The sequence below is a fragment of the Oncorhynchus keta genome, chromosome 1, assembly GCF_023373465.1.
Source record: "Oncorhynchus keta strain PuntledgeMale-10-30-2019 chromosome 1, Oket_V2, whole genome shotgun sequence".
NCBI classification, from domain to species: domain Eukaryota; kingdom Metazoa; phylum Chordata; class Actinopteri; order Salmoniformes; family Salmonidae; genus Oncorhynchus; species Oncorhynchus keta.
In genome coordinates this window covers 46577335-46599089 of record NC_068421.1, presented here as the reverse complement: position 1 = coordinate 46599089, position 21755 = coordinate 46577335, and the positions used below count along the sequence as shown (strand labels likewise).

The 21755-nt window shown below is 45.1% G+C and overlaps 2 protein-coding genes across 3 annotated transcripts in view; one reads left to right on the top strand and one right to left on the bottom strand.

Moving 5' to 3' along the window:
* rsrc1 (arginine/serine-rich coiled-coil 1) overlaps positions 1-13188 on the top strand; it is a 184925-nt gene extending 171737 nt beyond the window's left edge. Inside the window, exons 8-10 of one of the 2 annotated variants that reach the window (XM_052526197.1) lie at positions 8575-8681; positions 10048-10164; positions 12711-13188. In XM_052526197.1, coding sequence (XP_052382157.1) covers positions 8575-8681; positions 10048-10164; positions 12711-12803 — 317 coding nt within the window. In that variant the 3' untranslated portion in view covers positions 12804-13188. The remainder of the gene's footprint in view (positions 1-8574; positions 8682-10047; positions 10165-12710) is intronic. The other variant, XM_052526198.1, reaches the window with a different exon arrangement.
* A 561-nt stretch (positions 13189-13749) lies between these two features.
* LOC127932045 (uncharacterized) lies at positions 13750-21335 on the bottom strand. The gene is made up of 2 exons (XM_052526220.1): positions 20750-21335; positions 13750-14254 (listed from the first exon to the last, which is right to left on the bottom strand). The coding sequence occupies exons 1-2, from the start codon at positions 21008-21010 to the stop codon at positions 13766-13768; spliced, it is 750 nt and encodes a 249-aa protein (XP_052382180.1). The 5' UTR covers positions 21011-21335; the 3' UTR covers positions 13750-13765.
* Positions 21336-21755: the final 420 nt, after the last annotated feature.

Here is a 21755-nt window from a genome sequence, read left to right as displayed (position 1 = left end):
GATTAATTGCAAAGTCCCTCTTTGCCATGCAAATGAACTGAATCCCCAAAAAACATTTCCACTGCATTTCAAACCTGCCACAAAAGGACCAGCTGACATGTCAGTGATTCTCTCGTTAACACAGGTGTGAGTGTTGATGAGGACAAGGCTGGAGATCACTCTGTCATGCTGATTGAGTTCGAATAACAGACTGGAAGCTTCAAAGGGAGGGTGGTGCTTGGAATCATTGTTCTTCCTCTGTCAACCATGGTTACCAGCAAGGAAACGTGTGCCGTCATCATTGCTTTGCACAAAAACGGCTTCACAGGCAAGGATATTGCTGCCAGTAAGATTGCACCTAAATCAACCATTTATCGGATCATCAAGAACTTCAAGGAGAGCAGTTCAATTGTTGTGAAGAAGGCTTCAGGGCACCCAAGAAAGTCCAGCAAGCACCAGGACCATCTCCTAAAGTTGATTCAGCTGGGGGATCGAGGCAACACCAGTACAGAGCTTGCTCAGGAATGGCAGCAGGCAGGTGTGAGTCATCTGCACGCACAGTGAGGCAAAGACTTTTGGGGGATGGCCTGGTGTCAAGAAGGGCAGCAAAGAAGCCACTTCTCTCCAGGAAAAACATCAGGGACAGACTGATATTCTGCAAAAGGTACAGGGATTGGACTTCTGAGGACTGGGGTAAAGTCATCTTCTCTGATGAATCCCCTTTCCGATTGTTTGGGGCATCTGGAAAAAAGCTTGTCCGGAGAAGACAAGGTGAGCGCTACCATTAGTCCTGTGTCATGCTAACAGTAAAGCCTCCTGAGACCATTCATGTGTGGAGTTGCTTCTTAGCAAAGGGAGTGGGCTCACTCACAATTTTGCCTAAGAACACAGCATGGTACCAACACATCCTCAGAGAGCAACTTCTCCCAACCATCCAGGAACAGTTTGGTGATGAACAATGCCTTTTCCAGCATGATGCCATAAGGCAAAAGTGATAAGTAAGGGGCTCGGGGAACAAAACATCAATATTTTGGGTCCATGGCCAGGAAACTCCCCAGACATTAATCCCATTGAGAACTTGTGGTCAATCCTCAAGAGGGGGGTGGACAAACAAAAACCCACAAATTCTGACAAACTCCTAGCATTGATTATGCAAGAATGGGCTGCCATCAGTCAGGATGTGGCCCAGAAGTTAATTGACAGCATGCCAGGGTGGATTGCAGAGGTCTTGAAAAAGAAGGGTCAACACTGCAAATATTGACTCTTTGCATCAACGTCATGTAATTGTCAATAAAAGCCTTTGGCACTTATGAAATGCTTGTAATTATACTTCAATATTCCATAGTAACATCTGACAAAAATATCTAAAGACACTGAAGCAGCAAACTTTGTGGAAATTAATATTTGTGTCATTCTCAAAACTTTTGGCCACGACTGTATGTTTGATTGTTGTGTTTTGTGTGGGTCCCAGAAAGAGAAGCTATCGCTAAAGTCACAGCTAATGGGGAATTCACATTGAAACAAATAATAGGTGTTGCGTTATCAAATGTCCTCCACTCTATTAATTTACCCAAAAAAGCATAGAAATAAGAATGAAAAGAATGGACTTGGAATCTCTGACTGTGGCAATTGACTGATAAACTCGTGGGTACACTCACAATGGCTGCCTGGTATTGTAATGCAATAATTTCCACGGTATTTAGCAATGTTTTATCAACTGATGCTGGATTCCCATAGTAATATAGAATGTTCATTCAAATAATACTAACTCGACAAATCACAGCACAGATTGAAGGGTACAGTTCCTGCTTTTACTTCCTGGCATGGGTACCCTCAAAATGGCTGCCAGTACACCCATCATGCCACCATTGTCTTGAATGGAGACGCCTTTAATATTAATTCTTATTTCTATGCAAAAGAGTGAGTGTGAAAATGTGTGTGTGCGTGACATGGCATCATTCTTTATCTATCTGATCCCAAGGTCTATAGCCATAACAGACTGCAGACAGGTGTGGAGTGTCACCCCACTGATTATAGGGGTTGATTGAGGAGAGAGAGGGATGATGGGAAATTAGAAATAGAGATGTTGGAGGAGATAGGAGGTGCTGGGCGCGTGGTGGCGGTGTCTGCCTGTCATTAGGCTCTGTGTTAGGGTAATTCATTCATTATTGGTCCCTTTATTGAGTGAAGAGTGGAGATGATGCTTATCTCTCTAGGAAACATCGGCGAGGCTAGGACGCACAAGGTGTCTGTCCTCAGCTACTCTGACTAGGACACTGGCTGTCAATATGGGGTCACGTACTCAGGAACTATTCTGGGCCGGAGATCATCCATCCAACCTTCATCTATCTCTCCGTCTGTCTATCCTTCCAACCTTCAACCATCTGTACATCCATCCATCTTAAACCCTACTGAAAATGTAGGCTACACATAAAAAACATTTGAAAAGACGAGATTGTGTTAATAGCAATGTCATTTAAACACATTTGTGCTTCAGGTTAAACTCAGGGCTCAGGAGAGGGCTGTCATAGTCTTTCTGTTGCTGTTCAGTTTAAAGTATTGTGATAGGTGAGCATTTAGAGTGAGCATTGGGTTTAGTATAGAGGGATCCCCTGAGTTGCTAGTGGGGCTCCCAGATTTACACAGAGGTCGGTGGTCATGATTGGTGTATGTGGGACATTAGTGTTGTGACAAGCGACTTCAGGGGTCACACTGAAAATGACAGTGATCAAGGAGAGGGTCCACCGAGGGCAATTGACACAGTGATAAGGATGTTAGGATCATGGGAGCTCGGCACGCGTCGCTTAAGTATTGATGGGACGTGTATATTTTGAGGAGGAGGGGATGCTTGGTTGATAAGGAGCTGTGTGTGTGTGGTCCCATGGGGACCCTGCGATGCGGCTGTGGCAGCATCATTAGAACAGCTCGGGCCACCTGCTGTGGTACTGGGCGGTCCCCTCCCTCCCTTGGACATCTGGCCCAGGCTGCCACTGTGTCTCCCTGGTGTGAGCCCCCAAAACCCCCAGCCACAGGGGCCAGCATGATGTGTTAGCATGCATAGCACAGCAGCACTGTAGATCACAACACTTCAACATAACACATCACAAAGCAGAATGTAACATCACACAACAGCACCCCACGGCAGCATGCTTTGTCACAACACAACAGTTCAACGTAACAGCACAGCTCGGCAACGTAAGACAACTTGTCAGACAACACAGCAAAACAGTACACATCACATAAGAGCATATAACAACACAAACAAATCCGATCACAGTACAGCTCAACATAGCACATATCACAGCTCAACACATCACAATATCTGTCTTATTATTTCTCCCCCCTGAGTTGGGTTATCAAGTGTATGGGTGATCCCTCTCTATCACTATTATGGGACAGCTTGCACACATACCCCTCTCTTGCCAATGATGGTTCTTGGAATGCAATGATAGTCAAATCATCTCTATGTGGTTCATATAATGATGGGTTGAGTCAACTTGCACTGGTTTTTATCTGCTGTTATTTACCCATCTGATGTTATTTTCTTTGTGTTACTCTTTCTGTTTCTCTCCCATTTCTCTTGCTTACCACTGCCTTTTTTCCCTTGCTCTCTCTCTCTCTCTCGCTTTCTCTATCCAACTCCCTCTCCTCCCCTCATTGAGATCTCATTTGTCAAGGCCGGGAGCAGCAGACAGGCAGCAGGGTATTAGTTATGCAAATATTGACGTGCCGCTTTGGCCTGGTAGCTATCAATTGAAATCAGCAAATCGATGGGCCTAATAGCTCCTCATTACGCACTTGATGCATTTTCAGGGCTAGCATCAGAAGCTGTCAGCGCGTCGTAATCAATGCAGTCCAGAACTATTACCTGACCACCGGGCCAGACACATTTTTAATAACCCAGCCTTTGTTTCTGTTTTTTCTTTTTCTCTGGGCAGCGATGGGCTGGCTAAGAATGTGTTTTAAGATTTACTGAGTCATCTGTGAGGAGATAAATACCTGCAGGTAGCACTCACGTGTGCGTGTGTGCACACACATTACTAACACACACACACACACACAATGGCTTTGGTTTACACTGATGAAGAGTTAAGCTAAATCACTGGGGGTTCACTTTGGGGGACACTCCCAAACAGACAGGGCCAGATGGATAGATTAAAAATGTGTCTTTTAAGGGTGAATGCTGGTTAATGGATTTTAAGATTCTATTGAATTGATATGTATCTTCATGCATAAACTCAGAGTTCGGGCAGATATATGAAAATTGTACAGTTGGCCTGGTTGCTTTATTTCAATAATCGGACATTTGGGTTGAACGTGGATTTTTGGGTTTAGTGATAACTTGGATGTTTTCGGACTGAGAAGATCAGTGTTCATCCAATTTGGTTTGGATGTAATCCCAGATCCAGTCATGTATTAAACAACATGCTTAGGCCTCAAGAAGGAACACTTTGATGCCTAAGGAAGTGCTACAGTATCACCTCAATGCCCCCTAGCGCTGAATGAAACGAACCGTTTGATGCCAAGTGAACCGTGTGTTCAGTGTACTTAGCTTAGCGCGAGGTTACGCAAACAACAAGAGCAACCCACAGGTAGGCCAAGACCCACAGGGGATCCACCAATAGGAACATAGCTGCTCCGGTTGCTCTGTTACCCTGGCGTACCGGTAAGGAAGATGGTAAACAGAGGTGAGTAAAAGTGTGTGTACAGTATCTGTGTATGTCTCTCTGTGTGCATGTGCATGACTGTGTGTGTACATCTGCACGTGTGTGTGTTGTGGCAGGGATAAATCATTGGAGGCGAGGGTTATTGGAAATGCAGGGAGATGAAAGACTGAAGAAGCCAGTAATTGCCTTAAAGATCAGACTACAAAGCATTACTTTAGATTTTACTAGGCCAAGCCGGCAACAAAAGAGCGGGTAATTTATGAGCTCAGTGTAAAAGAATAGCATAATTGCATTAAAAATGTATGATAATGAGCCCTAAAATGGGGAAGGTGGTTATTATGAAAGTTTGTATTCATCTTCCGCAGCTTGACTGATGGCTAGTGGCTTGATTAATGCCTTAATTTCTATCAATTAGCGAGCAACAACAAAAAATGGAATGCGAGGCGATTCCCCTAAATTGAGCATTGAATTACATATTTTACTGCAGTGATAAGAGGGGGGGACTCTGGTACTCACTGGAGTCGGGACACTGATGAGGGAGGTTGTGTGTTTCTGTCTGCTGTCTTTTGCCATATGTACTGCACATGCAATTTCTTTAATGGTGTTTGTGTTAATGCAGTGTTATTTTATGAAACAACAGGGGTCTTGCTCTGGACCGACAGGACCACGTAGGATCATTCCCTGTGGTAGCGCCAGCCATCCCAACCGAAGCCAGCTCTACTCTGTCCAACTACATCCGCCATGTCAACAGTAGTCACATTTGTTTGCCGTTTTAACCCACTCACATTTTTTATTTCTTATTTTAATGTCACCATTAGGGTGGTCTTTGCTTGTTTTACCGCAAATATAACTCCAAAGCACCTTTTTGAATGTACTTTTAATTTGTGACCGACCTCTACACAACGTACAGTTCATTTCTCTTATTTATTTGCTCGGGCAAAATGAGTGCCGTCGTAATTTAGCTTGCGAGGTATGCGCTCAATTACTGGAATTAATCATTAGCAGCAATATATTCTGCTCTCGCTGTTACTGATTGACACAAGGCTTGACAAACGGTCTGGCACTGTAAAAATCTGGAGTAAAACAGCGCTATCCTCTGTTTGGATTCTGTCACTGCAGCAGAAACGACATCTTGCTCTCCCTCTCTCTCTCTTTCCCTCTCTGACGCACACACACACACACTTTCTGTCCCGGATGGCTCAGGAAATCTGCTTTCTTTCATTGGTGTTACTGATTTTCTCTCCTCTCCACCTTCTTAATCAATGAAGTAGACAAACAGCTATTTTGAGGGCACAATACGCTATTGATTCCAGGTTGCTCATCAGGATGCTGTTGGACTAATTTTGGTAATGAGTTTGCAAGTGTTTTCTGCCCGTCCCACACACTTAACACACACACATGCACATACACACACAGCCTAAGAGGCAGATCAATCACTAACCATTATTAAGCTCATTATAACCAGTGAAGACAAGGATGAAAAATGTAAGGACTCTCAATATGGTCTAGTGTATTGATCATTCTGGTTTGACACCCCCAACAGGTCACTCATAATGGTCATAAAACCATTTAAAGGCCTACTTCACTGTTTACAGCCATTTTTGGATGGATAACTGTATGGAGAATCATACTGCAGTTGAATGAAAATATTGAGCTGTCGTTAACATGCTGTACATTGAAGGCATTCTTTCTAGTCTTTTCCTGTCTCTTTATGTCCCCCTACGCGCTTCTCTCTGTCTTTCTCTCATCGCCGACAGACGAGCCCTGCCAGTAATGTGGGGACAATTGAGTCATGCCGCTAAATTAATTAGCCGGATAATGTGTCAATATTCAATATTAACTTTGACCCCTCTGCTCTCCACTCCGCTGCTCGGCCTGCGCGGGTATTGATTTTTGTCTGGTCTGTATCTGGTCCCGGCCTTCTCTCTCAAAGTCCATTATTTTTAATTTTTCGATGAAATACATATCTTTCCCCACTGACATCTGTCAAACCGCATATGGAAGTCATTTTATCTACCAATAATGTGTTTGTCAAAAAGTATGAGGCTTTAATGGATTCCGTGGGCCTCGTCCATCCACTCTGTCACCTGCTCGACGGGCTGTCATTGATATATCTGGGCAGATAGGGTGGGGGGGGGCTATGGTGTGTGTGTGTCCTTTATTAAGACTCTTACCTCAGAGTGCAAAGGGTGAATTCATCGATCACTGATTGAATAAACGGGATTCATGGTGACCAGTTGACGGATTTGTCTCTCCTTCAAACTTGGACACACACATATGCGCACAATACTCCTGATGATGCTGTGGCTGTCATGTGAAGGACAGGCCACAGTCTTCAGGAGGATATTGGGCCGGCGCTCCCGTTCTCCCTCTTGCTGCACATTCATGGTAATAACTATTTTTGGAGACGCCACATCTATTTTTCTTTCTCTTCTTCTCGTCACGTAACAAGACATACTTTCATGGATGGGAGGCTTAATTCCAGTTGTCAGTCAGTTGTCCAATTATCCCAGTAAATATAAATGGAAAAAAAGTTTGTTTGAACAACATTATGTACTCCTATTTTGTTACTTTTACCTCACTGTGTGTGTGTGCACGCGTGCGTGCCTGCAGTGTGAACTGAGGCAAAAATTAAGACGTGTGTGTGTGTGTTACTGTGCCGCTCACATTTACCAAATGAAATATGAATCTATTCATTAAACACGCTCCCCAGAAAGATCTGTTGTGACAATTTCTCTGTGACAGTTAATGGATGCATTTTAATTCCTGTCATTAGCTCAAAATGGCGCGTCTTCGGTGTGAGTGTGTGTATTTGTCCGTGTATGTGTGTGTGTTCTTGTGCGCACTCAATTTTACGCATCTGTGTTTTTCATTGTGAGCCATTACAGCCCACACCTGTGAATTGAAACTCTTTAATTTCCCTACCAGGTACTGTAGTCACAGCTTCTGTTGTTGAAGCATATGCAGACTCACTGGAGGTCTCTCTCTGTGCACCTCTCTCTCCTACATGGAACTCAGACAGGAGTGTCTCTCAGATTGACAGCTAGATAGATGGAAGTGTGCAGGGGAGGATGAAAGGATAGGTAAGCGATGGATGAATATTGACTGATTGGTGGAGAGATTGACAGGCGAAAGAAGAAAAGTATTGTTCAGACTCTTACAGCTCCAGACACACGTTCATAAATCAAAAATGTGCCTTCCGCCTATGTCTTTTTAATTTGATGCGTAACATTTTGATTTATTTAGATTTTTTCACACTTTAAATAGTTTCATTGTAAGAGAATCGGCTGTGCTCACTGAGATTTGCTTAAAGGGGAATCAACAGTTGAAACAATAACATAGAGGATACCCCACCTCTGTTTTGGTAAACAGCTGAGGGATGAGCCTGGTGAAATGAAACTACTCTTAATTTCATAGACAGGGCTTTTGAGGCAATGACTGATCATCCAATATATCACAATTATAGTTTTCCTAAATATACTGTGATCCTCAGGTACATCCCAAATGCACTAATTTTGGCACATAGGGCTCTGGTCAAAGTAGTGCACAATATAGGCAATAGGGTGCCATTTGGGACAGATCAACCTTCTCTGTTGTTTGTTTGTTTGTCTTGTTTCATGGAGGTAGGCCCCAGCCCTGACCCCTGTCAAGACCCCCTATCTAATCTCTCCTTTAAAATAATACAGAGATTTGGTCACATCAGAGATTTCTTAGCAGGTGCCAAAGAGCATTACTACCAGAGAACCTGGACATCAACCTGGAGTCAAGCATCCTAAATGTAATTGGTTCACTTCCCCTGATGTCCCTGCTGTGTCAACGTGACTCGAGGGCGACTAACAAATCCCAGTGTGTGTGACCTCTCCCCCCCTAACACTGCTAACCTCTTCCTCCTTTCTCTCGCGCTCTCTTTCTGTGTTTCTGTTTCCAGAGGGGACGTCGCTGGCGGAGCAAGTGCGAAGGATAAAGGACATTGAGGCCATTGAGAGCGAATCCTTTGTTCCCCAGGCTTTCAAATCATCCCGAGACAGTGTCAAGGTGCGTTTTCTCTTTCTCCTTCACTTCTTTCACTCTCTTATTTGATTTTTTTCCTCCCCCCTCCAGTTTTTATTCCATCTGTCCGAGGGCGGCTCCCGGACCCAAATTAAACCATTCCCATTCAATGCCGTTTGCTCCATCCGTTTGTTCAGGAGGAGAGAGGGGGCCTGCCGGGACTGTATTTTTTTTTTTATCTGCTCGGCCACCACAAAAGCCACTGCGGCGGGCCTCTGTCCCTCGCACTCTCTCTCTGTCTCCACAGACACAGCGGCAGAAGCACAGAAGTCATTATTGAAATGCTCCTGCCTGAGAAAACGTGGAGGATATTAGATTTGTTGGCAATCATTGCCGATCCTGGGAGGGTTAGGACTAAAGGTGACAGTCCAAGTGGAGCTGGTTGATAGATTACACCAGGCACTGGGACCGGGACCTGTGTCTACCACTCTGTGCTGTTGCTCTTTCTTTCTTTATCTCTCTCTCTCGTTCACTCATCACGGCTCTACCTGGCCCGTGTAAGTGGTGTGATAGGCAAAGGGAGGCGATAGTGTAGTTGAATGCACTGATTGTAAGTCGCTCTGGATAAGAGCGTGTGCTAAATGACCAAAGTTTAAATGTAATTGAGATACTTCTTGTAGTTAAGGGTCCTCAGCTCAGAAGCACAGTCCGTAACCGGAGGCTCCCAGGGGCCAAACACCTGCAGCCCTCTCCAGTTAGCACTCAATTAGCCACCGATGTACACCCGGCATCTTCAAATAGAGGCCCTAATAAAATAATGAGGATACAGGGTGTAAGTCAAGTTCTAAACCCTTTCCATCAGGCTCCACATGCATGCACATACACTCTCCTCAGTTTTGGTTTTTATTTATTCACACCAAAGATAAACGGTGTCCCTCCCAGCTGCAGGAAGTGAATGTGTTAAACATGGTTGCGCTCACACACACACAGCTCAGAAGACCCAGTTAGTACTTCAGACCTATACTCCCACTGCCATCTTCTGGCCAAACACGAACACGGCATCTGCTGGATTTGTCATTGCTCTGCACTAGTGGTGTTCTAGCTTGTTTGTGCAAGCAGCACATTTGTTGTTCTTGTCAGACAATTTGAGGTGATGAATAAATGGGATATTACACTACTATACCATGTGATTGATATGTGTAATCTGACTTGGTGTGATGTAGAATTCCAAAATTCTGGTTACTTTCCCAAAATGCCTAGGTTTTCCAGAAATGCCGACTAGACGATTCCTGGAATTAGGAGGGAATAAGCAGGAAGTGTAGAATCACCTAACCAGGATATCTGGAGAACCTGGGAAGTTTGCAGCCCTTGTGTAATGTTAGATCAACTGGCATTCTGTATGTGTTTTTAGACCGAATCAGTGAAAGTCGAGCAGGAACCGGACGACCCACCTCTGCTCCTAACAGACGTGAGCTCTCTACCTACCACAATCCGCTACAACGACAGCGACACGCTAGCACACCCCAGTGTAAGTTCTCCCCTATCACACACACACACTCTTTTCTGATTGGGATACACAAATGCACACACACACACACACACACCGAGGAATATGAAAGGTTACTGGAGTATTGCAGAGATTGTCTCACGGTGTTGGGCCCACTTATCACCCACACATGTCCCCTAAGAATCTTTCACTCACACACACACACACACCTACCCCATGACGATCAAACATTTCCATCCACACAGAGTCAGGCCTTAGAATAGGAAATTAAGCCTAACTTTAGACCCTACCCCCCCTCCTTGGAAGAGCTGTGTGGAGTCATTTATCTCGCCGCGGGGGAAAGTGAGTTAGCCCTGACACATACAGATCAAGCTCACGACAGCCTGATCTATGGCAGCAATATGCCCCAGGCGGGGGAGAGCCAATCAGGAATAATGATTCCCCATTACCCCTACTGTAGATACTGTCATCTCAAACTCGTTACTGCTGCGACTCCCCAGAACCTGGGCCATGGGAGTGGGGGGGGCTGATCTAGTCATCGTGTCGAACCCTAGATAACACACAGCGAACGGTGTACACCCCATACTGTGGTTTAGGCCGTGTGTGTGTGTGTGTGTGTGTGTCGTCGTGTTTAAGGTGAGAAATGAGTGATTTACAAGGCCATTACACACCAGAAACTGCATATTTAGCTCTCCTAAGCTATCAGACTCACGTTGGATAAATCAAACGTCATTATATACACACAGAGACAATGGATATGAAGAGATGGAGGTGATCTGTCTTTTGAAGGGGTTTTTCTTTGTCAGGCGGGCCCGTGCTCTGTGAAAGGCTGCTGTGGATCTTTAGGGTGTCTTTAACCTCCAAATTGTAGAAAACAAAAAATAGAAACCTGCACTTACATTTGCCTTAAGTGAATTGTGTGACCAGGTTGTAATCATATGGTTCCCTTGACAAATGTTCTTATCAAGGCAGAGAATGTAGGCCTCTTGGTAGGGTTTCAAAATTCTAACAAAGATTTTGGATAACCAGGGAATTTTGGAAAAGATACCGGAATTTTGTGTTCCTACTTCTTAGTGTACTGCACATGATACTCAACGGGGAAAATAAATTATCCATTCTAGACAATAATCCATACATAATACATATACTAGAGACACACATTTCTGGACAGTTTATTAGGTACACCCGAACCCCCCATGGCCTCGAATAGCCCGAATTCTTTGCGCCATGGATTCTACAACCTGTACCGGGCAGGACGGGTCCATTGACAGGGTGGCGTACCTAATAAACTGTCCGGTGAGGGCACTTCTGTCACTCACCACAGCCATGCAGCCCCAGTAGTATCCCATCATGGCTAATCTGACCTGGGTTCAAAAAAGTGATTTCTTTTTTTAATACTTTGAGCGTTCAATTGAGCCTGTCCGAAGTTCCTGGTGAGTGGGGTTTGCACTTTTGGGATTATTCCATTGGTTACGCTGTGCAAGCCACATATACACGAGTTGCTGGTCCATGTTGACTCCAATGCTTCCCACAGTTTTGTCAAGTTGGCTGGAATCCTTTGTGGACCATTCTTGATACACAAGGGAAACTGTTGAGTGTGAAAAACCCAGCAGCATTGAGTTCTTGACACAAACTAGTGCGCCTGACACCTACTACCATACCCCATTCAAAGGCACTTAAGTATTTTGTCATTCACCCTCTGAATGGCACACACATCCATGTCTCAATTGTCTCAAAGCCTAAAAATCCTTCTTTAACCCATCTCCTCTTCATCTACACTGTTTTGAAGTGGATTTAACAAGTGACATCAATAAAGGATCATAGCATTCACCTGGTCAGTCTGTCATTGAAAAAGCAGGTGTTCCTAATGTTTGGTACACTCACTCATCCAAGTTGACTTACAGCAGTGAGTGCTTATATTTTTTGTGTGGGTAGCCCTCATATGGATTCGGACCCACGACCCTGCTGTTGCTAACGCCATGTTCATACCAACTGAGCCACGTAGGACCATGTCAGGCAAGCTAAAGGAAGCACCTTTCAATCAACACAGGTCTGTGGCTGACTCGTGGTCAAGTTATGGCCATGTGCCAGGTCGGGGTCAATGCTGGGTTAGTTCAGTAGGGCACGTGTGTCAGGCTCATGACCATTGTGACAGGTGTGCTGCCCCGACCGGTTGCGGGGGGGGGCTTCACTTTGACACATCCTGTGTGAAAATGCACACCGAGCGCCGGGAAGAGGTGGCACTGTATGACGGAGCACCACACCAGAGTGAGCTCAGTCAGGATCATTGCAGACGCCCATGCCCCCCCATTGCAGACACATGCACGCAAGCACACACAGACACATGTACACCTTGCTAGAGGTTATCTGATTGTTGCACCCACTCATCCCTCACTTTCTCAACCACACATCTCCCCTCAGATTCTTTCACATGCAGAAATGCACACACACTTTTCTCCAGACCCTGTCACTCACCCCTATAACTTTCATGTCTGGTTGTTTGTGTGTTCTGTTATATACCCATATGTGTCTAACCAGTGTCCTTTGCTCCTTTCTGTGTTCTCTAGTTGTTCCTGGACAAGGAGAAGGCCGAGGAGCTGTGGCTCAACAGGCTGATGTCCCTCCGCCAGGAGAGGCTCATGGGAAGTCCTGTGCCCTGATTGGACCAGCAGCTCCCCGGACCAATAGAATCGTCTGAACTGAGGAAACTTTGGTCCTGGACTAAATCCACCTGTCCTCACCATGAGTAGGGACAGGAGTTTTTCCTGACCGTGTGACCTGGCTCTAGTTAGTCTATCATTGTCAGGTCATACAGTCAGGAACAACTCCCTGTTCCTAAACATAAACCTTTATAAATGTCTATTGAACCTCTCATTCACTGGACTGTCAGGAAACTTCTGTCTTTTTCAGAAGATTCATATTTAGTTGATTTGTGTATCCCAAATTAGTTGAAATGATACATAGAAAATGTCTGTATCAAACGTTGATCAATTGTGTTTGAGTTCAATTTGAATAAATATTCTCCCCGGTGAAGAAAAGCCTTGATTAGTAGACTGATTCCTGTTTAATAGACTATTTGAACCTGATGTTTCTCAGGCTACAGTGCCTTCAGAAAGTATTCACACCCCTTTACTTTTTCCACATTTTGTGTTACACTTTTAATTTAAAATGGATTAAATTGAGATTCTGTTGTCACTGGCCTATACATAATACCCCAGTTTGCTTAACAATTCACATAATGAGTTGCATGGACTTTGTGTGCAATAATAGTGTTTAACATACTTTTTGAATGACTACCTCATCTCTGTACCGCACACATACAATTATCTGTAAGGTTCCTCAGTCGAACAGTGAATATAAAACCACCACAAAGGCAACGGAAGTTTTCCAATACCTCGCAAAGGGCACCAGTTGGTAATCAGCATGGCTACCACAGCATTCTGCAACGATACGCCATCCCATCTGGTTTGCGCGTACATTTACATTACATTTAAGTCATTTAGCAGACGCTCTTATCCAGAGCGACTTACAAATTGGTGCATTCACCTTATGACATCCAGTGGAACAGCCACTTTACAATAGTGCATCTAAATCTTTTAAGGGGGAGAAGGATTACTTTATCCTATCCTAGGGATTCCTTAAAGAGGTGGGGTTTCAGGTGTCTCCGGAAGGTGGTGATTGACTCCGCTGTCCTGGCGTCGTGAGGGAGTTTGTTCCACCATTGGGGAGCCAGAGCAGCGAACAGTTTTGACTGAGCTGAGCGGGAACTGTACTTCCTTAGTGGTAGGGAGGCGAGCAGGCCAGAGGTGGATGAACGCAGTGCCCTTGTTTGGGTGTAGGGCCTGATCAGAGCCTGGAGGTACTGAGGTGCCGTTCCCCTCACAGCTCCGTAGGCAAGCACCATGGTCTTGTAGCGGATGCGAGCTTCAACTGGAAGCCAGTGGAGAGAGCGGAGGAGCGGGGTGACGTGAGAGAACTTGGGAAGGTTGAACACCAGACGGGCTGCGGCGTTCTGGATGAGTTGTAGGAGTTTAATGGCACAGGCAGGGAGCCCAGCCAACAGCGAGTTGCAGTAATCCAGACGGGAGATGACAAGTGCCTGGATTAGGACCTGCGCCGCTTCCTGTGTGAGGCAGGGTCGTACTCTGCGGATGTTGTCCGTAGTGTCGCGTAGTGGGACTATCATTTGTTTTTCAACAGGACAATGACCCAACACACCTCCTGGCTGTGTAAAGACTATTTGACCAAGGAGGAGTGTGATGGAGTGCTTCATCAGATGACCTGACCTCCACAATCACCCAACCTCAACCCAATAGAGATGAGTTGGAGCGCAAAGTGAAGGATAAGAAGCCAACAAGTGCTCAGCATATGTGGGAACTCCTTCAAGACGGTTGGAAAAGCATTCCAGGTGAAGCTGGTTGAGAGAATGCCAAGAGTGTGCAATGCTGTCAAGGCAAAGGGTGGCTACTTTGAAGAATCTCAAATATAAAATATATTTTGATATGTTTAACACTTTTTTGGTTCCTACATTTTGGGTCTCCCGAGTTGCGCAGGCACTGCATCTCAATGCTTGAGGCATCACTACAGACACCCAGGTTCGAATCCAGGTTGTATCACAACTGGCCGTGATTTGGAGTTCCATAGGGTGGCGCACAATTGGCCCAGCGTCGTCCATGTTTGGCGGTGATACAGCCCTACAGGATGCTCTCAATAGTGCTTCTGTAGACATTTGTGAGGGTCTTACACAGAACCCAAACCGGCTGCACACGTGCGCCATCATGCATAAGTGTATTTTTACCCCCCCCACACGAAATCACCACACACAGGTTAAAATATCAAAACAAACTCTGAACCAATCACATTAAATTTGGGGACAGGTCGAATGCATTAAACATTTATGGCAATTGCTAGCTAATTTGTCCTATTTAGCTTAGCTTGCTGTTGCTAGCTAATTTGTCCTGGGATTATAAACATTGAGTTGTTATTTTACCTGAAATGCGCAAGGTCTTCCACTCTTGACAATTAATCCACACATAAAACGGTAAACTGAATCGTTTCTAGTCATCTCTCCTCCCCTTTTCTTCTCTAGACTTTATATTGCGATTGGCAACTTTCATAAATTAGGTGCATTAACGCCACCGACCTCGTTTGTCTTTCAGTCACCTTTGTCTTTCAAGTCACCTCATAACCTATGAGGAAATGGAACGTGGGTACCTGCTTCTATAAACCAATGAGGAGCTAGGCGATCTGTGTCACAAACTGAACTGACTTCTATTTTAGCCCTTGGCAACACAGACGCTCGTTGGCGCGCACGAGCAGTGGGTGCAATAATTTAATAAAATAGATTTCTGAATTTATTTTGCAAAGCTTGCGCACATGACACGAGTGGTGTAGTCAGGGTATTAGGGGCCAAGCCAAATTTCTTCAGCCTCCTGAGGTTGAAGTGGCACTATTGTGCCTTCAACATGTTGTCTGTGTGCATGGACCATTTCAGATTGTCAGTGATGTGCCGAGGAACTTGAAGCTTTTCACCCTCTCCACCCTCTCTTCTCCCTGTCGATGAGGATGGGGGCATGCTCTCTCTGCTGTGTCCTGAAGTCCACAATCAGCTCCTTCATAGTGTTGACATCGAATTAAAGATTGTTTTCCTGGCACCATGACCCTCATCTCTTCCCTGTAGGAGTTCTCGTCATTGTTGGTAATCAGGCCTACCACTGTTGTGTCGTCAGCAAACTTCAGGAGATGTGTTATGACAATAAGATGGCTGTCCAGCTTCCTCAGATGTGTCAGACCTATTTTCATTGTTCTTAATAGAGCTTTGATGACTTATAATGCTGACCTATCCGCCTGTGAGAGTCAGGTGAGTCACAGTACACAAATAGAGCCCAGCGTTCTGTATTTCTGTCTGGGCAGTGGGGTGGCTGAGGGATGGCCAGGTCCAGACTGCTGCTCTATTTGTGGGCTGGGGCAGATGGTAGACTTGGAAAGAGATGGAGGATCGTGGTTAGCTCTCGTACTCCCAGGCTGCCCGTGTACTAGTGAAATGTCACTGTGAGCGTGAACATACCTCAGGTTTTAAAGGCAAATTATTTGGAAATGTTCCCATTTTCTTTTTTTCTGAATGAATTATTATTTATATGGCCTTGTATTTGTGTTTTTATGTGCATCATGAGTACAAGTGGGTGTGTTCTCTGTCATATGTATGCTCGAGCACGTATGATTTTACACGTCTGTGTCTATTTTGTGTGTGTGTGTGTGTGTGTGTGTGTGTGTGTTGTATGTTGATGGTGAGCTTCAAGGGTCTGTTGGTTACTCTCAGCAGATGGTCCTCCTTACATCAGTCAGCCACATGCTAGAGTGTCGGGTAGCAAAACCCACTCCCAGAGAGCCTGGTGTTCTTACAGTCAGCTGTTACTAAACATTTAGACAAAGGGTCATTTTTGTCAACTACAAGCAGGAGGATTCAGATTTTTGTGTGATGAGCGCTACAGTAGTCCTTCTGACAAACACTTGACTACATGGCTTATTAATCATTAGAAGCACAGGGTTTAATGTAGGGGGTTTTATTTTACTTTTATAGTTTGTTTCATAATTTGCCTCCAGAAGAGGAGCTCGGTTACCAGATAAACTAGAGACATTAAATCTCCATCCTCATCATTGAAATGTAAATGTGTTGCTTGTTTGCTTATTATGGGCTTTGAGATTACTTTCTGTAATGAAAAGTTTGTTTGGCCTTTTTACTTTATGGATGACTTCCTTACATTTGCAATGCTCCACCGTTTTCAACATTCTATCATCAATGAGCTCGAGAAGATCAGATGATTTGATCCTGATTCGATAACCCTCACCTCACCCTGTGCAAATTAGACTGATCAGAAAACGTTCAAACATTGATAGAAGCGGTGAAGTAGGCAATGGAATGCGACGTCCCATTGGCCAGATTGGCGCATATTCAACAAATCCGATCTAACAAGTGGATATTCTTAAAATCCGTCATAAATGATCTATTGTACCAGGTCCACAATGTGGTGACTTAAGTCCGATTTAGATATATTTGGCTGTTTTCGCTGCATAACGTGTAGAAGTTGTCCCTTTTCAGATTTCTAAGACCTGACCGCTTAATGCTATCTCTTGTTCATATACGACAGTTAGCATTAGCTAGCAAACAGAAGTCGGTGGTGGTATTCAGCCATTTTTAACGGTAATGCAGTTGATTGGTAAAGATGCCATAAACGTGTTTTGGTTGACATCCATACAAGCATTATACTCCGATTTTTACCTCAACATAGTGTGAAATGCATATATAAACACTAACCTAAATGTAGGCAAATTTTGCTGCGTGGCTATGAGGAGACTGGGTTGCACGTTGTCACAATATTATTTTGAAGGTTCGTTTTAGGGTTGATTACCAATTGAGCAACCTACTCAATGCATCGTCATTGGGGGCTGATGAAGGTTTGGTCTAAAATGTGTATTACTGTGGCTTGAAAACAAGATGACATTTTCAGGGGTTTTGACCTGGTTACATGTACATAGCAGCTTTTCTGAGTGTTTTGTTATTTCTGTATAACAAAAAATTTGACAACAAAGTTGGATCTTTTACACTGGGGGTCAATGGGATTTTTTCTTTCTTTTCCCCAATTTGTGGTCGAGGGAATTCCTTATTATTGCGTGAATATCGACTCGGACTATGTACAGTATATCACAAAAGTGAGTACACCCATCAAATTTTTGTAAATATTTGAGTATATCTTTTCATGTGACAACACTGAAGGAATGACACTTTTCTACAATGTAAAGTAGTGAGTGTACAGCTTGTATAACAGTGTAAATTTGCTGTCCCCTCAAAATAATTCAACACACAGCCATTTTCTAAACCGCTGGCAACAAAAGTGAGTACACCCCTAAGTGAAAATGTCCAAATTGGGCCCAAAGTGTCAATATTTTGTGTGGCCACCATCATTTTCCAGCACTACCTTAACCCTCTTGGGCTTGGAGTTCACCAGAGCTTCACAGGTTGCCACTGGAGTCCTCTTCCACTCCATGACGACGTCACGGAGCTGGTGGATGTTAGAGACCTTGCACTCCTCCACCTTCCATATGAGGATGCCCCACAGATGTTCAATAGGGTTTAGGTCTGGAGACATGCTTGGCCAGTCCATCACCTTTACCCTCAGCTTCTTTAGCAAGGCAGTGGTCGTCTTGGAGGTGTGTTTGGGGTCGTTATCATGTTGGAATTCTGCCCTGCGGCCCAGTCTCTGAAGGGAGGGGATCATGCTCTGCTTCAATGTCACAGTACATGTTGGCATTCATGGTTCCCTCAATGAACTGTAGCTCCAGACCATGACACTCCCACCACCATGCTTGACTGTAGGCAAGACACACTTGTCTTTGTACTTCTCACCTGGTTGCCGCCACACACGCTTGACACCATCTGAACCAAATAAGTTTATCTTGGTCTCATCAGACCACAGGACGTGTTTCCAGTAATCCATGTCCTTAGTCTGCTTGTCTTCAGCAAACTGTTTGCAGGCTTTCTTGTGCATCATCTTTAGAAGAGGCTTCCTTCTGGGGCGACAGCCATGCAGACAAATTTGATGTAGTGTACGGCGTATGGTCTGAGCACTGACAGGCTGACCCCCCCACCCCTTCAACCTCTGCAGCAATGCTGGCAGCACTCATACGTCTATTTCCCAAAGACAACCTCTGGATATGACGCTGAGCACGTGCACTCAACTTCTTTGGTTGACCATGGCGAGGCCTGTTCTGAGTGGAACCTGTCCAGTTTAAACCGCTGTATGGTCTTGGCCACTGTGCTGCAGCTCAGTTTCAGGGTCTTGGCAATCTTCTTATAGCCCAGGCCATCTTTATGAAGAGAAACAATTATTTTTTTCAGATCCTCAGAGAGTTATTTGCCATGAGGTGCCATGTTGAACTTCCAGTGACCAGTCAGTATGAGGGAGTGTGAGAGCGATGACACCAAATTTAACACACCTGCTCCCCATTCACACCTAAGACCTTGTAACACTAACGAGTCACATGACACCGGGTAGGGAAAATGGCTAATTGGGCCCAATTTGGACATTTTCACTTAGGGGTGTACTCACTTTTGTTGCCAGTCGTTTAGACATGAATGGCTGTGTGTTGAGTTATTTTAAGGGGACATCAAATTTACACTGTTATACAAACTGTACACTCACTACTTTACATTGTAGCAAAGTGTCATTTCTTCAGTGTTGTCACATGAAAAGATATACTCAAATATTTACAAAACTGTGAGGGGTGTACTCACTTTTGTGATATACTGTATGTATAAAAATGTATTAGACCTACACAGTCCTAGTCGGTATTCACGTAATAATAAGGAATGTTGCAATGTTTTACATCAAGGGTGGTCAACCATCTTCCAGGAGAGCTAATCGGTGTGCAGGCTTTTATTCCTGTCCCTCTCTAACGAACCACATTTTAGAAATTAGCTGCTCAACCGGACCTTGATAAAACAGTCTGATGTGTTTGAGCAGGGCTTTATCAAAAGCCTGCTCACCCAGTAGCTCTCTAGACTGAGGGTTGACCATGTATGTTTAATATAGTTGCTTAACAGATATTATACTTTGTGAGGGGTTAAGTACCTTGCTCAATAACAGGAGATGGTACTGTACATGGGATCAGAGAGTAGCCTCAGTGTCGATACCATATAAAATCAAATCAAATTTTATTTGTCACATACACATGGTTAGCAGATGTTAGTGCGAGTGTAGCGAAATGCTTGTGCTTCTAGTTCCGACAATGCGGTAATAACCAACAAGTAATCTAGCTAACAATTCAAAATCTACTACCTTATAGACACAAGTGTAAGGGGATAAAGAATATGTACATAAAGATATATGAATGAGTGATGGTACAGAGCGGCATAGGCAAGATAGAGTAGATGGTATTGAGTGCAGTATATACATATGAGATGAGTATTACATTTTACATTTAAGTCATTTAGCAGACGCTCTTATCCAGAGCGACTTACAAATGGGTGCATACACCTTATGACATCCAGTGGAACAGCCACTTTACAATAGTGCATCTAAATCTTTTTAGGGGGGGGGGGGTGAGAAGGATTACTTACCCTATCCTAGGTATTCCTTGAAGAGGTGGGGTTTCAGGTGTCTCCGGAAGGTGGTGATTGACTCCGCTGTCCTGGCGTCGTGAGGGAGTTTGTTCCACCATTGGGGGCCAGAGCAGCGAACAGTTTTGACTGGGCTGAGCGGGAACTGTACTTCCTTAGTGGTAGGGAGGCGAGCAGGCCAGAGGTGGATGAACGCAGTGCCCTTGTTTGGGTGTAGGGCCTGATCAGAGCCTGGAGGTACTGAGGTGCCGTTCCCCTCACAGCTCCGTAGGCAAGCACCATGGTCTTGTAGCGGATGCGAGCTTCAACTGGAAGCCAGTGGAGAGAGCGGAGGAGCGGGGTGACGTGAGAGAACTTGGGAAGGTTGAACACCAGACGGGCTGCGGCGTTCTGGATGAGTTGTAGGGGTTTAATGGCACAGGCAGGGAGCCCAGCCAACAGCGAGTTGCAGTAATCAAGACGGGAGATGACAAGTGCCTGGATTAGGACCTGCGCCGCTTCCTGTGTGAGGCAGGGTCGTACTCTGCGGATGTTGTAGAGCATGAACCTACAGGAACGGGACACCGCCTTGATGTTAGTTGAGAACGACAGGGTGTTGTCCAGGATCACGCCAAGGTTCTTAGCGCTCTGGGAGGAGGACACAATGGAGTTGTCAACCGTGATGGCGAGATCATGGAACGGGCAGTCCTTCCCCGGGAGGAAGAGGAGCTCCGTCTTGCTGAGGTTCAGCTTGAGGTGGTGATCCGTCATCCACACTGATATGTCTGCCAGACATGCAGAGATGCGATTCGCCACCTGGTCATCAGAAGGGGGAAAGGAGAAGATTAATTGTGTGTCGTCTGCATAGCAATGATAGGAGAGACCATGTGAGGTTATGACAGAGCCAAGTGACTTGGTGTATAGCGAGAATAAGAGAGGGCCTAGAACAGAGCCCTGGGGACACCAGTGGTGAGAGCGCGTGGTGAGGAGACAGATTCTCGCCACGCCACCTGGTAGGAGCGACCTGTCAGGTAGGACGCAATCCAAGCGTGGGCCGCGCCGGAGATGCCCAACTCGGAGAGGGTGGAGAGGGAGGATCTGATGGTTCACAGTATCGAAGGCAGCCGATAGGTCTAGAAGGATGAGAGCAGAGGAGAGAGAGTTAGCTTTAGCAGTGCGGAGCGCCTCCGTGATACAGAGAAGAGCAGTCTCAGTTGAATGACTAGTCTTGAAACCTGACTGATTTGGATCAAGAAGGTCATTCTGAGAGAGATAGCGGTAGAGCTGGCCAAGGACGGCACGCTCAAGAGTTTTGGAGAGAAAAGAGAGAAGGGATACTGGTCTGTAGTTGTTGACATCGGAGGGATCGAGTGTAGGTTTTTTCAGAAGGGGTGCAACTCTCGCTCTCTTGAAGACGGAAGGGACGTAGCCAGCGGTCAGGGATGAGTTGATGAGCAAGGTGAGGTAAGGGAGAAGGTCTCCGGAAATGGTCTGGAGAAGAGAGGAGGGGATAGGG